Raw genomic sequence first — 20,501 nt, 5'->3', positions numbered from 1 at the left:
CTCTGGAGGAATTTTGGCCCACTCATCTTTGCAAAATTGTTGTAATTCAGCTTTATTTGAGGGTTTTCTAGCATGAACCGCCTTTTTAAGGTCATGCCATAGCATCTCAATTGGATTCAGGTCAGGACTTTGACTAGGCCACTCCAAAGTCTTCATTTTGTTTTTCTTCAGCCATTCAGAGGTGGATTTGCTGGTGTGTTTTGGGTCATTGTCCTGTTGCAGCACCCAAGATCGCTTCAGCTTGAGTTGACGAACAGATGGCCGGACATTCTCCTTCAGGATTTTTTGGTAGACAGTAGAATTCATGGTTCCATCTATCACAGCAAGCCTTCCAGGTCCTGAAGCAGCAAAACAACCCCAGACCATCACACTACCACCACCATATTTTACTGTTGGTATGATGTTCTTTTTCTGAAATGCTGTGTTCCTTTTACGCCAGATGTAACGGGACATTTGCCTTCCAAAAAGTTCAACTTTTGACTCATCAGTCCACAAGGCATTTTCCCAAAAGTCTTGGCAATCATTGAGATGTTTCTTAGCAAAATTGAGACGAGCCCTAATGTTCTTTTTGCTTAACAGTGGTTTGCGTCTTGGAAATCTGCCATGCAGGCCGTTTTTGCCCAGTCTCTTTCTTATGGTGGAGTCGTGAACACTGACCTTAATTGAGGCAAGTGAGGCCTGCAGTTCTTTAGACGTTGTCCTGGGGTCTTTTGTGACCTCTCGGATGAGTCGTCTCTGCGCTCTTGGGGTAATTTTGGTCGGCCGGCCACTCCTGGGAAGGTTCACCACTGTTCCATGTTTTTGCCATTTGTGGATAATGGCTCTCATTGTGGTTCGCTGGAGTCCCAAAGCTTTAGAAATGGCTTTATAACCTTTACCAGACTGATAGATCTCAATTACTTCTGTTCTCATTTGTTCCTGAATTTCTTTGGATCTTGGCATGATGTCTAGCTTTTGAGGTGCTTTTGGTCTACTTCTCTGTGTCAGGCAGCTCCTATTTAAGTGATTTCTTGATTGAAACAGGTGTGGCAGTAATCAGGCCTGGGGGTGGCTACGGAAATTGAACTCAGGTGTGATACACCACAGTTAGGTTATTTTTTAACAAGGGGGCAATTACTTTTTCACACAGGGCCATGTAGGTTTGGATTTTTTTTCTCCCTAAATAATAAAAACCATCATTTAAAAACTGCATTTTGTGTTTACTTGTGTTATATTTGACTAATGGTTAAATGTGTTTGATGATCAGAAACATTTTGTGTGACAAACATGCAAAAGAATAAGAAATCAGGAAGGGGGCAAATAGTTTTTCACACCACTGTATTATGCTGGGCACTGTATATATGGGGTGAAAATATGCAAACTCCACATGCGTACTAGAAATGTGAGATAACTGTGTTAATCAGTGTGCCACATCCCCACCACTGTATAACCACATGATCTGTTTGTATCGAAAGCAGCATTTAACCCTTAGCTATAGATGCTCAATTGTTACCAGGATGAAACCTAATTTCAAGTTTTCAAATAAACTGATATAGTTTAAAAAGGTCTGAGTAGTGATAATTAAGTTCTTTTGTAAAACATTTTGAAAAGACCATTAATGTTAATTGCTAGTATTCCTTGAGTAGATTTGTATTCTTGTGCTGTGGGAGTTTTACTGAACTGTACAAAGAGCAATGTATTTTAACATTCCTTTGATGATTTTGCCTCTTTTTTAATTTCAGTGGTGCTGATTGGTGACTCCGGAGTTGGGAAGAGTAACCTGCTCTCTCGATTCACACGCAACGAGTTCAACTTGGAAAGCAAGAGCACCATTGGAGTCGAGTTTGCCACTCGTAGCATCCAAGTGGACGGCAAGACGATAAAGGCTCAGATCTGGGACACGGCAGGACAAGAACGCTATAGGGCCATCACTTCTGCGTAAGTATGGGGTGGTCTTTGGAGGAGGTAAGATGGGGGCGAAGAAAGGGCATAGTCATAAGCATAATTGTGTGCATGTGAGATCAGTGCAGTGACTGACAGGGTTTTAATCAGAACATCCCTGTAAAAGGATTGATTTGCTCTTCTGTCACCTTAATATGGAAAAGTGGGCACATTACTCATCTTTGGTCTCAGTCCTTTTTTATATTGTGCCAACTTCTCATTGTCTTGAGACAGACAAATGCACCAGTGTGTGGCCATAGTAAGAAGAGAATTCAGACGTAACCAATTTAGACTGCATGCTGTCTCTGAGCATGAGGGTTCTTTGTTGTATAAATGTATACTTCATTTATTTTTTAAATACATTGTTTTTAAAGGTACTATCGGGGTGCTGTGGGTGCATTATTAGTGTATGACATCGCCAAACACCTCACGTACGAGAATGTGGAGCGCTGGCTGAAGGAACTGCGGGACCATGCTGACAACAACATTGTCATAATGTTAGTGGGAAACAAGAGTGACCTGCGACATTTAAGGGCCGTGCCCACCGACGAAGCTCGTGCCTTTGCAGGTAAATTTGTATTGCTGATAAAAAAAAAAAGAAAGAATTAAAATGTATTTAAATCAGCATTTCTTTATTGATTTTAGGTTTATGGGGATTAATACTTTTGTCTTCCTCCTTACAGAAAAGAACAATTTGTCATTTATTGAAACATCAGCCCTGGACTCCACTAATGTAGAAGAGGCATTTAAAAATATATTGACAGGTAAAAAATAAAAAAGAGGGATATAACGGTGCACATTTTTCACGTGCTGAAAATATAATCTCACTTACACTGCTTTAGAAAATGGCTGTTAACTAGAAGAATGGGAATGGGGGGGAGGGGATTGTGGAATAAATGTTGCACATGTCAACATTTTTTTCAGTGTGTGTGTGTGTGTATATATATATATATATATATATATATATATATATATATATATATATATATATATATAATAATATAATATAAAAAAATAGCAGCGGATATCTATATTACTAAACGAAGGTTGTATATATGCACGGATGCCACACTCATACTGCGCCTCAGCTTCCCAGAGTCAGTAGGTGGCGTCCAAACAGCACAACACGACCTGTAAACTAAACTTGAGGTAAAGCGTGCACGCCAGGTTGTATACAGTAATCCCTCCTCCATCGCGGGGGTTGCGTTCCAGAGCCACCTGCGAAATAAGAAAATCCGCGAAGTCAAAACCATATGTTTATATGGTTATTTTTATATATTTTAAGCCCTTATAAACTCTCCCACACTATTATAAACATTTCACGCACAATTATACAGCATAAACCCTTTGTATTCTCTTAGATATTAGGTAAGATTCATTGAAATTATGTATGTAAACACAGTTTACATACAGTAAGACCTAAATATTATTTTAAAGATATTGAGCGTCTCCGATATCACATATGTTACAGCCATTACGACAGACAGGCCACCAGCAATAAATACGTACAATGCAAGAAAAATTGTATACAGATACACTAAACTATGTACATGTAATAAGTACTGTACGTAAATAATTAATTATGGTTACTCACCAACAATGACACGACGACTTGTCCGATAACGATGAGTTTAATTTTACTGCACTACAAAGGATAGCGTTACAGCTCTTTTAAAGGAGCCTCTTATAGCGACTGTTTAGCACCGCCGTTGTACTTCTTCCATCACTCTTCAATCCAAATCCCTAAAGCAGATTCCATCCAGACTGCTGCCTTATCACGTCCACTTGCAACTCGTTTTGCACCCTGGTTAAAGGACACTGCGGCCGTAGATCTTATATACTTTTCCTCCTTTTTAAATAAAAAGAATCGTGGACTCATTGATGCCGTAATGGTGTCCTGCAGCGGTGTAGCTGTTTCCTTCCTTCAACATATCTAAAACTTTTACCTTTTCTGCAATCATTTGCATCTTCTGTTGGCGCTTGGATACGGCTCCTGCAGCAGTAGCAGTAATGTGCGTTAATGCTGAATGAGTGAGATTAGACTTCCTGGTTAATGCAGCACTCCGTCGCTGAGCCAATCAGCAGCACACAGGAACTTAACCAAAGGCTCTGATTGGGTAGCTTCTCAGCCATCCGCCAATAGCATCCCTTGTTTGAATTCAAATGCGTCCCTTGTTTGAATTCAAATGGGCAAATCAACTGAGGAAGCACACGTACTGTAGACCGCAGACATCCGCGAAGCAGTGAAAAATCCGCGATATATATTCACATATGCTTACATTTAAAATCCGCGATGGAGTGAAGCCGCGAAAGACGAAGCGCGATATAGCGAGGGATCACTGTATGTGTATATATATATATATATATATAATTTCCAATGAGACTCTTCACATGAAATTCTCAGATGATGTTGGTATTAACTAAAGAAAACTACAAATACAGAATTCACAACATTAAAGGCTATAAATAAAGGCATGTGTAATAAAGTGGAATGACACAGAGAAAAAGTATTGAAAACAGTAATTTAACACTTAGGGCCAGTTTATACTTCACGCTCAGAATGTGTACGCGCACGAATCATGGCTGCCACGCGTTCCCAGCATTCATTTGATGCATCCTCTGAGCATGTCCTCAGAAATGAATGTGATGCGTGCGCGAGTTGCAGTCCCAACAAAAAGTTGGGGGGGTGTAGTGTGATCACGTCGGAACGTAATGTCAGAGTCTCTGTTTACTATCTACATGTGACAGAAAGCCGCTTTGCGGATCCTACAGGATCGATGCGCCTGCTTCGATGTTTGATGAATGGTTTGATGTGGTGAAGCAAAACACCGACATACAAATGCATTTGTGGAGCTTTTATATTCAAGTGTCAAATATTCCCCCCACGTAATGACATGATACATTTTAAAAGTCTTACATACCATCTTCTGTGCCGTCTTTTTTTTTTTTTTTTTTTTTGGGCACATTCACAACGGCATCAAAATGTACGGCAGCGTGTTTGAGCCACATAGAAAAAAAATTAAGGATACGGTGAAAAAGTCTATTTTGTAATTAAAATAGAAATTTTGGCTTTAATCTCGAATTGTCAACTTTAATCTTGTAGAATATTTTATCATTAAAGTAGACCGTTGTAAACATCATTTTAAAAACTGACCCAGTTGTTAAATCGTTATGTGCTTCTGGGGCTTCCACCTGAACTGAAAGCAGCGGCAAGCCACACAAAACACTGATATTCCAGCTCTCTGCACATTTTGAATCTTTAGTGCATTTCAAGTATAAATCTAAAGTATGTATATTAGATTTTACAAGTAAGTCGTTAACTTCATGTAAATAATGAATACTGTTAATAATTACACATGTGGAGGCAGCACGGTGGCAGAGTGGTAGCACTGCTGCCTCACAGGGAGTCACATCCCTGGTGTTCCCTGCCTGGCACAGTGTGCTACGGTTTCCTTCCAAAGACATGAAGGTTTGGGGATTTGGTGACTCTAAAATGACGCCAGTGTATGTGTGTGCTTGTGTTCACCTTACGATGAGCTAATACCCCATCCAGGGATTGTTTCTATGTCGCGCCTGATACTTGCTGGAATGGGCACATACCTGGACTGATGGATGTAATCATTAAACATCCTTTTCAGAGATATTGTGACAAGGTGTCCTCGGAATTTAATGAACGTTTCATGCAATTCACAACACAGCGAAGCGGAACGTTTTCTCACCATGATGATATCTTGCACTGTCACCTGGTGGAATCTTTAATATTTACATACAGTGTGCGCACAAGTATAAACAGTACACCGCTTGTGTCGCGTGAAGTATAAAGCCTGCGTAAGTGGAGAAGCCTTTGTTTGTAATGACAGCTTCAAGTTGCTTCCTGTATGAAGAAATCAATCGCCTGCAGTGCTCAGCTGGGATTTTGGCCCATTCTTCTAAAGTGATTGTTTTTAAATATTGAAGATTCCGGGCGGCCGTCTTGTGAACCCCTGATCTTTTAGTTCCTTCTACAAATGTTCTATTGGATTTAAGTCAGGTGATTGACCGGGCCTAATAACTTGATTTTCTTTCTCTGAAACCAATTGAAAGTTTCCTTTGCTGTATGTTTTGGATTGTTGTCCTTCTGGAAGGTCCCCCCCACGTCTCACCCGCATCTATGTGGTGGATGGCAGCAGATTTCATTTCAAGAATCTCTCTGTGCATGGCCCCATTCATCATTCCTTCAATTGCATAAAGTCTGCTAATACTATGAGATGAGAAACAGTCCCACATGATGCTTCCACCTTCAAACTTCACTGTTGGCGTATGGTGTTTTTTGGGTGAATTGCAATGCCATTTCTCCCCCAAACATGATGTGGAATGTGACAGGCAGAAAGTTCAATTTTGGTCTCGTCTGACCAGACTCTATTCCCCCAGTATTTCATAGGCTTGTCTAAATGTTTTGTAGCAAACTTTAAATGAGCTTCAACATCCCTTTTCTTCAGTAATGGAGTCTTGCAGGGTGAGTGTGCATAAAGGCCGTGCTGGTGGAGTGCATTGCCTATTGTTTTCCCTGTAACAATTACATCCGCTGCCTCCCAAGGCTTTCTGGAGCTCTTTCCGAGTGATCCTTGGCTCTTGGGCTACTCTTCTAACTATCCATCAACTCCCTGGTCAGAAAACTTACAAGGAGCTCCTGTGTGTGGCCGGTTGATGGTGGACTGGTGTTCCTTCCACTTGCAGATAATGGGCCCAATGGTGTTTAATGGAAGATTCAGAAGTTTTAAAATACGTCTGTAACCAGTTCCACTGATGTGGTTTACAACAGCATAGTTGGTAAGGTCTTGGGAGAGCTCTTTGCTTTTACCCATCATGAGCTGCTTCTTGTGTGACGCCTTTGTAGCAAAACCCCTTTTATAGCCCATCAAATATGTGCTAACCCAGCTGATATCAATTTGCACAATTAGGAGGTGGAATTACTTTCTTACTAATTTTGGATTTCAGCTGCTTCCTTGCCTTGATGTACTGCTTTTTCTTAGCGTGTTCAAAAATTTTCCCTGTGTCATTCCACTTTATTACACACTAGCAAAATACCCGCGCTTCGCAGCGGAGAAGTAGTGTGTTAAAGAGGTTATGAAAAAAAAAGGAAACATTTTAAAAATAACGTAACATGATTGTCAATGTAATTGTGTTGTCATTGTTATGAGTGTTGCTGTGTTTTATATATATAAAATACACACACACACATATAAACATATATATACATATACATATACACATATATATACATATCTACATATATATATATATATATATATATATACATATACACATCCACATATCAACATATATATATACACATATATACACACACACACGCTTTATGGGTGATGATTGTTTTACTGTTTTAATCTTTATTTTATTTTATTGTAGAATCAACTCCTATCTGCGCACAGCAGGGCAGCCGTGGGCGGATGCGTATGGTGTATTCACTCCATGTTATCGTGCATTGCGCTGTCAGTGGTATTTTGATAAAAGAATTTGAACAACATATAAGAAGCGTATAAATTATTAAACAGTAAAACATTAACATTTAAGAAGTAAAGTTACATGAAGTACTACTGCAGTGCCTTCGGGTATACCTCATTTTTTGTTTGCCCATTACATGCTTAAATGTATAAATTTTTTGGTGCACCTACCCGAGAACACGCGACATATAACCGAGCGTGGGAGAAGCATGGATTTTAAACACGCGTTGAGTTCATCTGCTGGTCTCCCTCGTGGAATAACTGGTAATGTTTGACTAAAATCTACAGCGAGTAAAACGACATTACCTCCTATTTTTTTTTTTTACGATCTCTGAGATCTTGCTTTTTTCGGTTCAAGGCTTCATAAGCTCTTTTATGTTGTATGGTGTACTTATCCCAAACCATCATCTTTGAATGTTGCAAGACTTTCGCCTTGTATGTAAATCGGGGTAATTACATTCATTGCATTCCTAGTCTGAATCACAATCTGATTGTATGGGTGGTTACCTGGCACTGTAGGGTTGCCACCCGTCCTTTAAAATACGGAATCGTGCCGCGTTTGAGAATGAAATTGCGCGTCCCGTTTTGAATCAATACTGGACGGGATTTATCCCGTATTTTTTTTATCATTTTTTTTTTAAAGCAGCGTCTCATGCAAATCATCCCACACGCATTTTATGAAGATGCCTCCTTTCCTACTTTGGATTGGGTAATACTTGATGTCATCGTTAGTTTGATTGGTGTTTTTAACTGTGCAGTGAGTAGGGCGTGTCTTTTAAGTACAGTCTGCAAAGTGTTGGCACTGAGATGTGGCGTCAGCGCCATAGTTGAAGCCCCTAACGTTGCGGTCAGCAAGTCGGCAAACATCCGCCATGTGCCGTCTTTCAGTTGCGAGAAGCAGATCATAGAATGGTTGAAACTGTTGCCCCTAACGTTGCGCCACGGTGTGTGGTTCGTTTATACCTCGTGTCTTCTCATTAAACTTTTATCTCGCGAATATGTTATTGCAATCCGCAGCGGGAGCGTTTCTATAAACTTAATTGAAACTTACGTTTTACACCGTGCTTTGTTTCCCTTATGAACATGCTTGTATGCTTAACTCGCTCCGTTCTCAATTGTTTAATTAATTTTTTGCTCTTAGCTGTTCGCGGCTCTTCCTCCATTTCCCCCTACTTCGTTCTTTTATCTCGCGAATATGTTATTGCAATCCTTAACGGGAGCGTTTCAATAAACCGATTGAAAATAGTTTTGCATTTACCTTTTTAGTAAAAGGCGAGCTTTTAAGCCTGAGAAATCACCCCGTAAATGCACACGTTTAATTGCACATGTGTTAATATGTATGGTTACACAGTATTAAAAGACAGTGAACAACGTCAGTTACCTTTGTTCCCGCGTTTGATAAAAGGTGAGCTTTTAAGCCTGAGAAATCACCCCGTAAATGCACACGTTTAATTGCACATGTGTTAATATGTATGCTTACACAGTATTAAAAGACAGTCAAAAATTAACGTCATTTACCTTCGTTCCCGCGTGTGACTCGTGCTGTAAATCTCTTCCTTGTTTTTAGTTCACGTGATTACGTAGGAGGCGTGATGACGCGATACGTGACTCCGCCTCCTCCATTACAGTGTATGGACAAAAAATATGTTCCAGTTATGACCATTACGCTTTGAATTTCGAAATGAAACCTGCCTAACTTTTGTAAGTAAGCTGTAAGGAATGAGCCTGCCAAATTTCAGCCTTCCACCTACACGGGAAGTTGGAGAATTAGTGATGAGTGAGTCAGTCAGTCAGTCAGTGAGGGCTTTGCCTTTTATTATTATAGATTACCTTTATTTATGGCCTTTAATGTTGTGAATTCTTTATATTTTTGGATTTCTTGAGTTAATACCAATGTCAGGTGAGAATTTCATGTGAATAACCTCATTAGAAATATATTTACTGCGCAAAAACGTTAACAAGTTCAATACCTACTTCTCCCACCGTATATATTTGTGTGCGAGAGCAGATGGTAGGCTGACTTTGCTGACCTGTTAAAATTATGAAGGATAATTCTCCTGAACAGCAGATCACAGCATTTTTCGTGCTATATCAGGTTGATTTCCAACTGATTGCGCTAATGTGTGTCATCATCATGTATTAGTTATTGAAGAAATACAAAAAAAAAAAAAAAACATAATAGCAAGTGGAAAAAAAAACGTTAAACTGCTTTGTTAAAAAATTCTTAAAAGTTGAATGTTTTTTGATTTTCAGAGCTTGTGGGTGAGGACCATTCTCAGTGAGGAGAGTTCCTCCTGAAGACGAGGCTTATTTAGTCATCATTGTGAAAAAGAACTTCCTTACAAATCTTTCTGAATTTTTTTTTACACTTGTGTTTTGTTGTATTTAAATATTATATCAGCTGAAATACCTAGCGTAGCCTGGGAGGAAAATAAAGTTGTTTTTTTTTTTTTTTTTTTTTTTTTTTTTTGAGAAAAATATAATAAAAATTGATAGATAGATAGATACTTTATTAATCCCAAGGGGAAATTCACATACAAATAAAATAAGACAACTTTAAAAATAAAATAACAAACAATGAAGACTCACTAATGTGCTTTTCTTGCGGTCTTGTAGGTATGTTACGCTCAGAACCGGCCAACTCGATTTCATTTCAAAAGCAACAGGGGCGCTGCTGCTCAAACATAAAGAATGCTGCCAGTCACCTCCATTCGCCTTCTGGTGGTTGTTCCAAGTGTCAACTGGATGATAACGTGCATACAAGACCGTAAGATCACCCCCCACCCTACCTGGAAGGTGGTGGATTAGGGTTGATTTCACCCTACAGTAATTTGAGTTGACCAATGAGAAACATGTGTACCAAGGTTCATGAAAATCACTCCAGCCGTTCGCAAGTGATGCTGGAACATGCATACATACACACACACACACACACATACATTGACGTTTATATAATACTAGTCATTTAGCCCGTTACAATAACGGGCGCTAGAACAGTAGTGTATAAACATTATTAGGAACAGTCTATATTAAATGGCAAGGGACTTTGACCTCATTCTTTTTGTTGGTCGTATTTTTCTTTCTTCCAGCCTTTCTTTTGTTGATGTTTACTTGCTGAGCTGACCGTTCTTCGTGGGCTGCCGCCGTGTATTGTGTGTCTAATTTTCTGTGACAGTAATACTGTCTTGTACGGCTCTATTCAATAAGGGCGTGCACAAAAAGGCGAGCTTCAAAAGGGCAACCTCAATTGAGCGCGGCGATAATTTAGTTCAAATGGCTCTGGAATATGTGAAGAGCAACAAAGGTGCAGATCTTTATTTACGCGCGTCTTTATTCGCTGCGCCCAATTGAGGTCGCCCTTTTAAGGCTCGCTTTTTTGTGCGCGCCCTTATTGAAGGAAGCCTGTGCGCACCCTTATTGAAGGATACTGTCTTGTACGTCCGCTGGCTTGTACGTCGATAATATACCTTTAATTTTCTCTGGCGGTAATACAGGCGTGCGCATCGGTAATATGCCTTTAATCTCCTCTGACAGTAATACTGGCTTGTGTGTGGCTGTAATATGTGTCACGTATTGTGTACCTTTAATTTCCTCTTGCAGTAATACTGGTTAGTATTTCCGTAAAACGCCTCTAACTTTCTCTGACAGTAATATCGTGCATCGCACCGTGCCCCGCGCATGCGCACTTCATCAGAAGACACCCACACACGGACACCTGGACGCACATAGGGATTTTATATATATAGATATATATAATGTATGTTATGGCCAATGTCACTGTAAATTGACCAGCCAATGTCCAATCTTTCCTTGATTTCGGGATTTGGCCAGAAAGGTTGCGAAATAGCATGGGGCGATCGGCCAAAGTCAGAAGAAAAAAGGCATGAGCAGATTTTGGTGGGTCTCTATAATTTCATACTTTATACAATCTCTTTACTTTATGAATATCCATCATCACTTGGTTCAACAAGATGAACTTTTATGACATTTTCGATTGGCATAAGTTTCTTATTTCTACATTTGCAGCGATTTGTTGTGTAATTGCATTGAGTGTAGCCTTCGCTGCCAGTCAGTGATTGGGAAGACATGATGGTTTGTAGTGGCACCTTCCTTGTTACCACGTGCACGCCACTGTCACACCAGAAGCGAAAGATGTGCCGACTACCAGACAGTCTTATATCAGCACAACAAATTTTGGCCAGGGATTTCCCGCCACTTTTACTAAATTGCCGGCCAAAGTAGCATATACACTGGTCATTTCTAGTAATTGGACTTTGGCCACACCTCTCGGCCAAAATGCGAAATGGCCGGCCAATTCGGGAACTGGCAGAACTTCATGTTTTGGCTGTAACAAATGTATAGATTAAGTGTGATCAAAAAACAAATAAGGATAACTATGAAGGAAGCAACTAGAGCCCTCCCAAGATTTGCAGTTATTAAAATCATACCAAGAAATCATTTGTTGTCTTTGTAGCAGTTATGATAAGCTAATTGCTCATCCATTGGTGCTACTGATCAACCCATGACCAGTGAGTAGTAGTAGTTAATAATAGTAAAATATAAAGTGCAATATAAATAAAATTTATTATTATCATTTTTAGTATTACCATGTGCTTTTTCACTCCATTCTAATTTTTTATTAAATTAGATTAGATAAACTTTAGATAAACTGTATTAATCCCATGGGGGAATTCAGGTGCATAGCTTCATTTTAATTAACAGAAAATCATCTTCTTGAGGAGCTCCTTACCTCTGTCTCTATGCTCTCAGTTCCTGGCATTTTTGTGTGTAATAATATAAAAGTTAATTTGTCATAAAGTAATTGGGAGAATAGCATTGAGAACCTTGTAGCAGTGCTGGAAAGTGCCCAGCCAGTTACACATGGTAGGCCAGTGTTTTTTTTTAAACTAGCTGTGCTACCCAGCTTAAGATGGATTGAAATCTAAGTAATCAATGCAGAAACCTCAGCAAGTCTAGGGATAGCCTGATCTGGGCATGGTGGCACTTGATAACCCTCTTTCTGAATGACGGAGTTCTTTCGATCTCAGCAAGATGATAACACAAGAGCAAACCAAATGAGTTATCTGAGGTTTAAATAAGAATGGCTCAGACAAGATCCTCCCTAATGATGGCTCTAACCATTTACATCTGATCTGGAACACCCAGTTCTAATTTCAGATATTTGGAGTGGTGATAAATGGTAGGGGTGCACTGACTTTTTCCACATGCAAAATTTACATTTATGTTTATTTAAATTATACAGTGAATTACGAAATATGTTTGTTATACTATCTTTATCTATAGGTGTTCTTTAACCCATCCATTTCATTTCCCTCTTATTCTGAGCAGGGACACGGGGATGTTAGAGTCCATCCCAGCAAGTATTGGGTGCAAGGCGGAGAGACAATCCCTAGACAGAGCGCCAGTCCATCACACTGTAAAGGCACTCAAGTACACACACACACACACACACACACATGCGCCAATTTAGCAATGCCAACTCCCCTAACCTGCATACCTTTACTAAGGGAGGGCACGGCAGCACCAAGAAGAAACTCAGGAAGAACATGCATACTCCAAACTGGTTTCCTTGTTACAAGGCACTGTGCCACCATGATGCCCAATACTGTTTAAATGAAGATCAAATGTTGATGTCCACGTATGTTAAAAGAGAAAAAAACATTTCATGGCGTGCACTTACTTTTTCATATGACAGGATAAGGACAGTATTGTTTCCTTCTTTGCTTCTGGATGGCTTCCATGTTACATTTTTGAATGTTTTTTTCTTTTTTAATTTTATTATAATCATTCCATACAAATCAATCAATTTTTACAAAAAATAGGATTGAAAAAACAAGTCGACCCCCACCCCTGAGAGAGAGAGCATGGCCAACGGGGTAAAACTTAAGGCTTGTAAACATACCTAAATTGATGAGTTTAATAGGCCAGTAGAGATGAATGGAGAAGAAAAAGAAATGCGGAGATAATTGCTTCCTCTGTGCTTTAAGAGCTTATTCTAAAATTTTATTGATTATATCCTGCCAGGTTTTAAAAAAATTCTGTACACGTCCTCTAACTGAATATTTGATTTTTTCCATAAAATATATATATAATTCACTAAGCCGCCAGCAAGTAAGACACCCATGGCGCACACAGGACGGAGCCACGCCCACCAACTCTAAGACCATTGGATACGATGACAACTCACAGAGCCACGCCCACCAACTCGGACGTGACAACTCACAAAACACGGTGTAATTCATGTTCATCTGTGCTACAGTCCACATGCATCTCTGAGCCACGTTGACTTTTCGGTTACAACGCACGACCGCGTGCACCATCGCAAACTGTTTTACACGCTACATCCAGCGATTCGCATCCGCGACAAACATGTGTTGTCTTAGATGGTCCTGCAGGAACACAGAAAACGTTTCCCCGCCCACCAACACTCCTTATTCCCCGACCCGCGTCCACCCTCGCTCTCCAGGCATTCACACTGCCTGCTCATGTGCCCGCACACAACAACTCACTAACCACCCCGTAAGTCGCTTTCGTCTGTGCTACAGTCCACATGCACCTCTGAGCCACGTTAACTTTTCATTATTCTTTTCGGTTATGACACATTACCGCATCCATCATCGAAAACCATGGGAAAGGAACAACGAAGCCCCGCCCACAAACTCTAACCCTCCTCCCACGTGATAGGGAACGCACCTCAGAGCACCGCCCGCCAACTCGAAACGTCCTCCCACGTCCACCCTCGCTCTCGAGGCACAGCTTACTCATGTGCCCACCCCCAACAGCTCACCAAACACATACTCACTCACTTTGGTCTGTGCTACAGTCCACATCCAACTGTGAGCCACGTTGATTGTTCATTTGCCCTCCATGGCTACCGCTTCAAATGTATTTCATGGAAACAACACTTCTTTCAATGTTATACAAATTCCTGCATCAGGTAGCTGTTTGTTTCTATCAGTCGAGTTTTTCTGGAAAAATGTCATTGATGAAACTGTTGCTCTCAAACTTTGCAACATGGCTGTTGGCTTTGTTTGCCAACATTGGGATAACTTTGGCGACGTGGTGTCCGTTGTTGTTAGTCACAGAAGCATTGTTATACAGTCTGCTCAACAATACGCTGACTATATGAATACGTCTGGAGTCTATGGTGGCGAGGCAGAAATTGTGGCAATGTCCCTAATGCTTCCAGCTACTATCACCATTTACTTCCAACAACGTCCTCATGCCTCTCCTCGAGTTTACAATCTGGCCCAACGTCTCTCCATATCCCTGCTCTTTAGCGGATTTTTGGATCATGGGCATTACGAGGTTCTCATGCCTCTCAAATGCACACGTGATTACCTTCTGGTGACATCTTTTGACGCTGTCGGTATGTGCACACCCACTTGCTCGCCACACTAATGTGATGTCACCTGCCCACTCTCCTCTTCCTGAAAAACATTTAAAGACACACTCCCCTGAACAAACGCATTCCACACAGGACTTCCAATGCACCTTTTGTTCCAAAAGCTTCCGAGTGCAGAAATATCTGAACGCACATTTAAAAAAACACAACACTAATCGAATGATGCAATTTTGAACATTGCCAGCAATGCTTCAAAACAACTCGCGCTCTCAAGAAACACTTACAAACTAATTCCACTCTCACCTTCAATTGCACATTTTGTAACGAGGACTTCAATCCTCAAACCCACCCCTTTTAGACAACTGTGTCTTTCCGGAAGTGTTTAGCCATCAATAAATAATTATGCATCAGATTGAGCATTAACAGGTCTGTGATGCCCTTGGATGTCCCGTACTGCACGTGCGCTACACTGAATGGATCAACGTGAGTCTACTCGGCGCCTAGAGACGTGGGTAGGCCGTTGAACCCCATTTGTGCTGGAGACCAGGGCTTGCAATTACGAATTAAATTACGAATTTTGCAAATGTTCATTTTTCTCCCTGTGCTTAAAAATCATTAAAGAAGCGGCGTGATTATGCGGCGTATGCTACGCCGCGGGTTGGCTAGTAGTATAAAACATCAGTTACCCACTGACTTAAAAGAGGCGTGTTAGGATTCTTCCAGTTTAGCCAAATAAGTCTGCGTGCCAAAAGTTTAGTGAATGCAATCAGTTTGTTTGTCCTTCTCCACTTTAAACCCATCTGGAAGAACACCAAACACAGCTGTTAATGGGTTAGGAGGGATTGTGACCCCAAGGCTGTCTGAGAGGCACTTTTAGTCCAAAATGATGTTAATTTGGTGCAGGCCGAAAAACATGTGACCCAGTGAGGCTGGGACTTGATTGCAGCGTTTGCAGGTTGAATCTTGCCCTGGAAACATTTTGGACAGTTTTAGGCGAGACAGATGTGCTCGATATATAACTTTGAGTTGAATAATTGCATGATTTGTGCATATAGAGGTCGAGTGAAGTCTCTGCATTGCTACTTTCCACTCCCTTTCTGATACAGTAATCCCTCACCTACCGCGGGGGTTACGTTCCAGAGCCCCCCGCGATAGGTGAAAATCCGCGAAGTAGCGACCTATATTTATTTTATTATTTATACATATTTTAAGGCTTTATAAACCCTTCCCACACTCTTATAAACACTTCCTATGCTCTTAAACACTTTCTGCATTCTTAAACACCGCAGACCAACACTGCACACTGCACGCAGCGATCAGACGTCAATGTGTCTGCACTCGCTTTGTGAAGGGGGGCAGCTGATCTCACGCTGAGCAGAAATGGACTTTGTGCTGCTTCTGCCAAAAAGCCTGCTTGTCGCTCTGCGCGTTCGGAAGGAGGAGGAGGAGGAGTGGGGGTGTGTGAGGGCTGAACGCACGTTCGCTCAAACCCCCCTCCCCGGAGGCGCAGTACGCTCCTGCCACTTCACATTGTCAAGGGGGTGGGGAGCTGAATGAACGCTAAGGAGAAGTGGACTTTGTGCTGCTTGTCGCTCTGCCTGGCAATAATTTAAAAGCCTGTACATCACCAATTTTCCTGTCTCACTGTCTTGTCTTGCGTGAAGTTAAAATGTTTTATAATAGTGAGATGTTACTCATATCCTTAGCCCGACATCCACATATCATATGTGTTAACAAAGTGTGTTTTATAAGTTTACATGTGTTTAAAGCATGTGGGATGGGTATTTTAAGGCTTAAACTATAAAAATGTTTATTTATATGGTCTTTCTATATCGTGGATTTTCTCCTGTTGCTGATGGGTCTGGAACATAACTTCAGTGATAGGCGGGCAATCACTTGTATTTAGAAACCCACGAAGTCGTGAATCCGCGAAAAGTGAACCACGAAGTAACGAGGGATTATTGTATATTGATTAAGAGATCTTTTTCCCATTGTCCTCTTGGATCATTGAAAGGGAGGGACTGTAAAATAATTTTGTATGTTTCAGAGATTCTGTCTAAGTCCTTGAAACTGAGCAGTATTTTTTCCAGCATGGACGAGATTTTTGAATTCTAAAGTTTGCCTTATCCTGCAGCTACAAGCACTGAAGTTTGTAGAATTTAGCGAGTATAGGTTTGTTTTTTTTTTTTAAATAAGGATAGTCAGTAATGTTCCACACCTTGTCCTAATCCAGACCAAAAAGTATTACTCAGGATTTGTGTTTTTATAATATTCGCATGTCTTCTGTATATGCTAGGTCACCTCATACCCAAAAACAGGTTAATGCAGGTGGCATTTTAATGGAAATTTGTAATATGGCACTGTCTTTCTCTTTTAAGGTTAGCTTTGTATTGTGAACATGTACCAAGGCACTGAATGTTTGTTTTGTTTTTTAATTTCTTCTTCTTTGCAGAAATATATCGTATTGTATCACAGAAACAGATAGCTGATCGGTCAGCGCACGACGAATCTCCTGGCAACAATGTGGTAGACATCAGTGTGCCGCCCACCACGGACGGGCAGAGAGCCAACAAACTGCAGTGCTGTCAGAATCTGTGACCTCCAAATCCTTTCCTTCCCTCCTCCAGGATCCTTCCTACCCAGTGCTCTCCGCTTTTGATCTTGTGTGTTGTGCGTGCTGCTGTCCGGTATACCCTGTGATTTCTATGCTCTTCCTTCCTTCCTTTTTTTTCCAAAGCTACAAGTCTAACTCTGACATTCCCTTTATAATTTATCCTACTCCTTCTATCCAATCCAGCCTTTTTTTTTTTTTGCCCTCTCATTATTGATTTTATTTTATAATTTTTTTTTTTTTGACAATTTCCTCTCTCAATGAGACAAGTTCTTCAGGGCTGGAAAAATTCTGCACTGATCATGTGATCCACACCTGGAAAAGGATGCTGGTGAGAGATCAGTTGTTGGAACGGCCAGGTAACCTGGCTAGCTACCCCAGCCCAAGCAACATTCTGAAGGGCTGCTAGTCAGATCAGGACAGCCCTTGGGTCTGCACACTGTGTGAAATGTGGTCGTATGTGCTAATAAATAAAACAAAAGGAAGATGGCTAATTGATCCTGACTATGTTAGCATGCTGCTTGATGATTGCAAAAGCAGCAGTGTGAAACTGAGCAGGTCCACAGTGAAGGAATCAGCAATCATTACCAAAAAAGAAAAATCTTTTGCATTAGCTTGAGGCTCACACTTTTTTTATTTTTTATTTTTTTTGTTTTTAAGGTCCAGCATCTCTTTGTAATCTATTATGGAATGACCTTTCCCCTCTGCTACTTAAATATATTCGGAATAGAATGCTACCAAATCGTGCATATGCTAGGCAGTTTAAAACTTGAAGATATATTAAAAAAGTGGCTTAGACTGATTGAAGAATTGCAAGCTGAGCACCCCCCCCCCCCCCCCAAACCCATACCAGACATCACATAAGGCGTCACATAGCACTCGCCATTATTTGTATTCTGTAGATGTCCTTTTCCCTACCTGTGCTTGACTGGATATCAGACAAAGTCTTCCAGAACTTGTATGGTGTTGCACTGAATGGTAAACTAGATTTTTTTTCCTCCTCTTTTTTTAATGTAAGGAGGGAGGCCTGGGGGGGGGGGGGGGGGGTTCAAGTGGGTGTTAAACACTAAACTGTGTGTGATGTACCCATGCAGTGATAAGGCAAAATTTTCACACCCTGCAATGCTTGTCCAGTCGAGGTCTGAAGACTGCACCGCCTAAGTAATGCATTCTGGTTAATATATATATCCATACATACACACATACACATAAGCATATATACATATATATATATATATATATATATATATATATATATATATATATATATATATATATATGATGTATAAAAATATAAATCGTATGACAGGATCATCTAACCTTGGTCACCTTTGCACGTGACTCCTCATTTTTCTTTTTTTTTTTTCTTGTAAAATAATACGGTATATCCTTAGCCATTATTTTAGATATTAGCGCGCAACGCCTGTCACGGTAACGTGTATAACGCAGCTTGCGTAGGGCTCTTGGTAGTGTTCTTGACAGAAATGCATACACTTTCCTTTTTTTTATGATTATTATTTTTTTTTTTTTTTTTTTTTCCTGTGAGGGTCTGTCTGCTTTGGTGCCTGAAGAGAACAAATCGGGCTCCTCCTCCTCCTTCTTGTCTGTCCTGTCTTGTTTTTGGCTGTACAGCCCAAGGACATGCAACCTAGTGGCCTTAGATGACCACTTGTGTCCTGGAATCGTAGACCTTCCAGGTAGGCACTTGGTCCACTCAAAATCCAAATGAAGTCTGTGAGATCTGACAGTCAGGACGTCCTGTTAATGAAGTTGTTTCTTGATATCCCAAGGTTAGCACCTGGTCTAATGCATTTCTGGGAAGCTTTATTAGAAAAAAGAAGAAAACAAACGTACTTGGATCAGCTGAATCTCATTGTCATTTTTTTAGGAAACTAACTTCTCCCTTTCCTTCTTCCTGCTTGTCTCCACTTTGAGAATTGCCTTTGAAACAGTACAGGTTGTACTTACCATTCATGCGGTCGATTTAAGAACACTTTGAATTTATTGAATTTTGACAGTTAGCTCCCAGGAGCAAAGCTTTACTTATTTTTGTAAGCATTTTTTTTTTTTTTTACTGTTTTGATTGTTTAAGTGCATCACCATTTTTTTTTTTTTTTTTTACTTTCCTCACCTCCTCCCTGCCATCTTTCTCACTTTTGTTCTGCAGGTGTACCTGTATTTCTGTTAAGTGCAATCCACTATGTAAATATATATACGCCTCACTCAGTTTGTGCATGGTAACATATGGTGGATGAATACATTGCCAAACCTAAGAATTGGTTTGTGTTGTGGTGTGGTTTTTTGTTTTGTTTTTTTAAATCTGGGGACAGTTTTTTCTGTTGCATTCTGATAAGTTTTTATTTCATTAGCACTTTCTTTTCCAATAAAATAATCACTTGTTCAATACATCTGTTCAATAACACCTTTTATAGTGAACAGTATATTGTGCTTTCATAAAAGTGTAGATTCAATAATAATAATAATTTTATTTATATAGCGCCTTTCCCGTGCTCTAGGCGCTGATAGTTATTTTGAGAAGGATTTGGGAGTCATAGTGGACTCGACACTATCAACTGGCAGACAGTGTTCAGAAGCCATTACGAAGGAAGTCTAACAGAATGTCAGGTTATATACCTGACACCTGGAATAAGTGACCAAGTAGTGTGGTAGAGAGTAGGACTTTAGGGACTTTCAAAACTCGACTTGATGTTAGTTTAGATAAACAATGGGAGTCCACCTTATGAGAAGATTTAGGAGTCATAGTGGACTTGACTATCAACTGTCAGTCAGTATTCAGAAGCCCTTAAGAAGTCTAACAGAATGTCAGGTTATATAGCGCCTTGATGTGTGGAGTACAAGTCACAGGAGGTTCTGCTCAAGCTTTATAACACACTGGTGAGGCCTCATCTGGAGTCCTGAGTGCAGTTTGGGTCTCCAGGCTACAAAAAGGACATAGCAGCACAAGAGAAGGTCCAGAGAAGAGTGACAGGGCTGATTATGGGGCTACAGGGGATGAGTTATGAGGAAAGATTAAAAGAGCTGAGCCTTTACAGTTTAAGGAAAAGAAGATTAAGAGGAGACCTGACTGAAGTGTTTTAAATTA

At 40.4% G+C, this 20,501-nt stretch overlaps 1 protein-coding gene across 1 annotated transcript in view; it reads left to right on the top strand.

Moving 5' to 3' along the window:
- LOC114662826 (ras-related protein Rab-11B) overlaps window positions 1-19,804 on the top strand; it is a 96,564-nt gene extending 76,760 nt beyond the window's left edge. Inside the window, exons 2-5 of the mRNA XM_028816511.2 lie at window positions 1,722-1,917; window positions 2,295-2,488; window positions 2,604-2,684; window positions 17,240-19,804. Coding sequence (XP_028672344.1) covers window positions 1,722-1,917; window positions 2,295-2,488; window positions 2,604-2,684; window positions 17,240-17,385 — 617 coding nt within the window. The 3' untranslated portion in view covers window positions 17,386-19,804. The remainder of the gene's footprint in view (window positions 1-1,721; window positions 1,918-2,294; window positions 2,489-2,603; window positions 2,685-17,239) is intronic.
- The last annotated feature ends 697 nt before the right edge of the window (window positions 19,805-20,501 follow it).

Source organism: Erpetoichthys calabaricus, chromosome 12 (genome assembly GCF_900747795.2).
Source record: "Erpetoichthys calabaricus chromosome 12, fErpCal1.3, whole genome shotgun sequence".
In the NCBI taxonomy this organism is placed as follows: Eukaryota; Metazoa; Chordata; class Cladistia; order Polypteriformes; family Polypteridae; genus Erpetoichthys; species Erpetoichthys calabaricus.
Note: the sequence above shows the minus strand (reverse complement) of the source record. Positions and strands in the feature narration are given on the sequence as shown.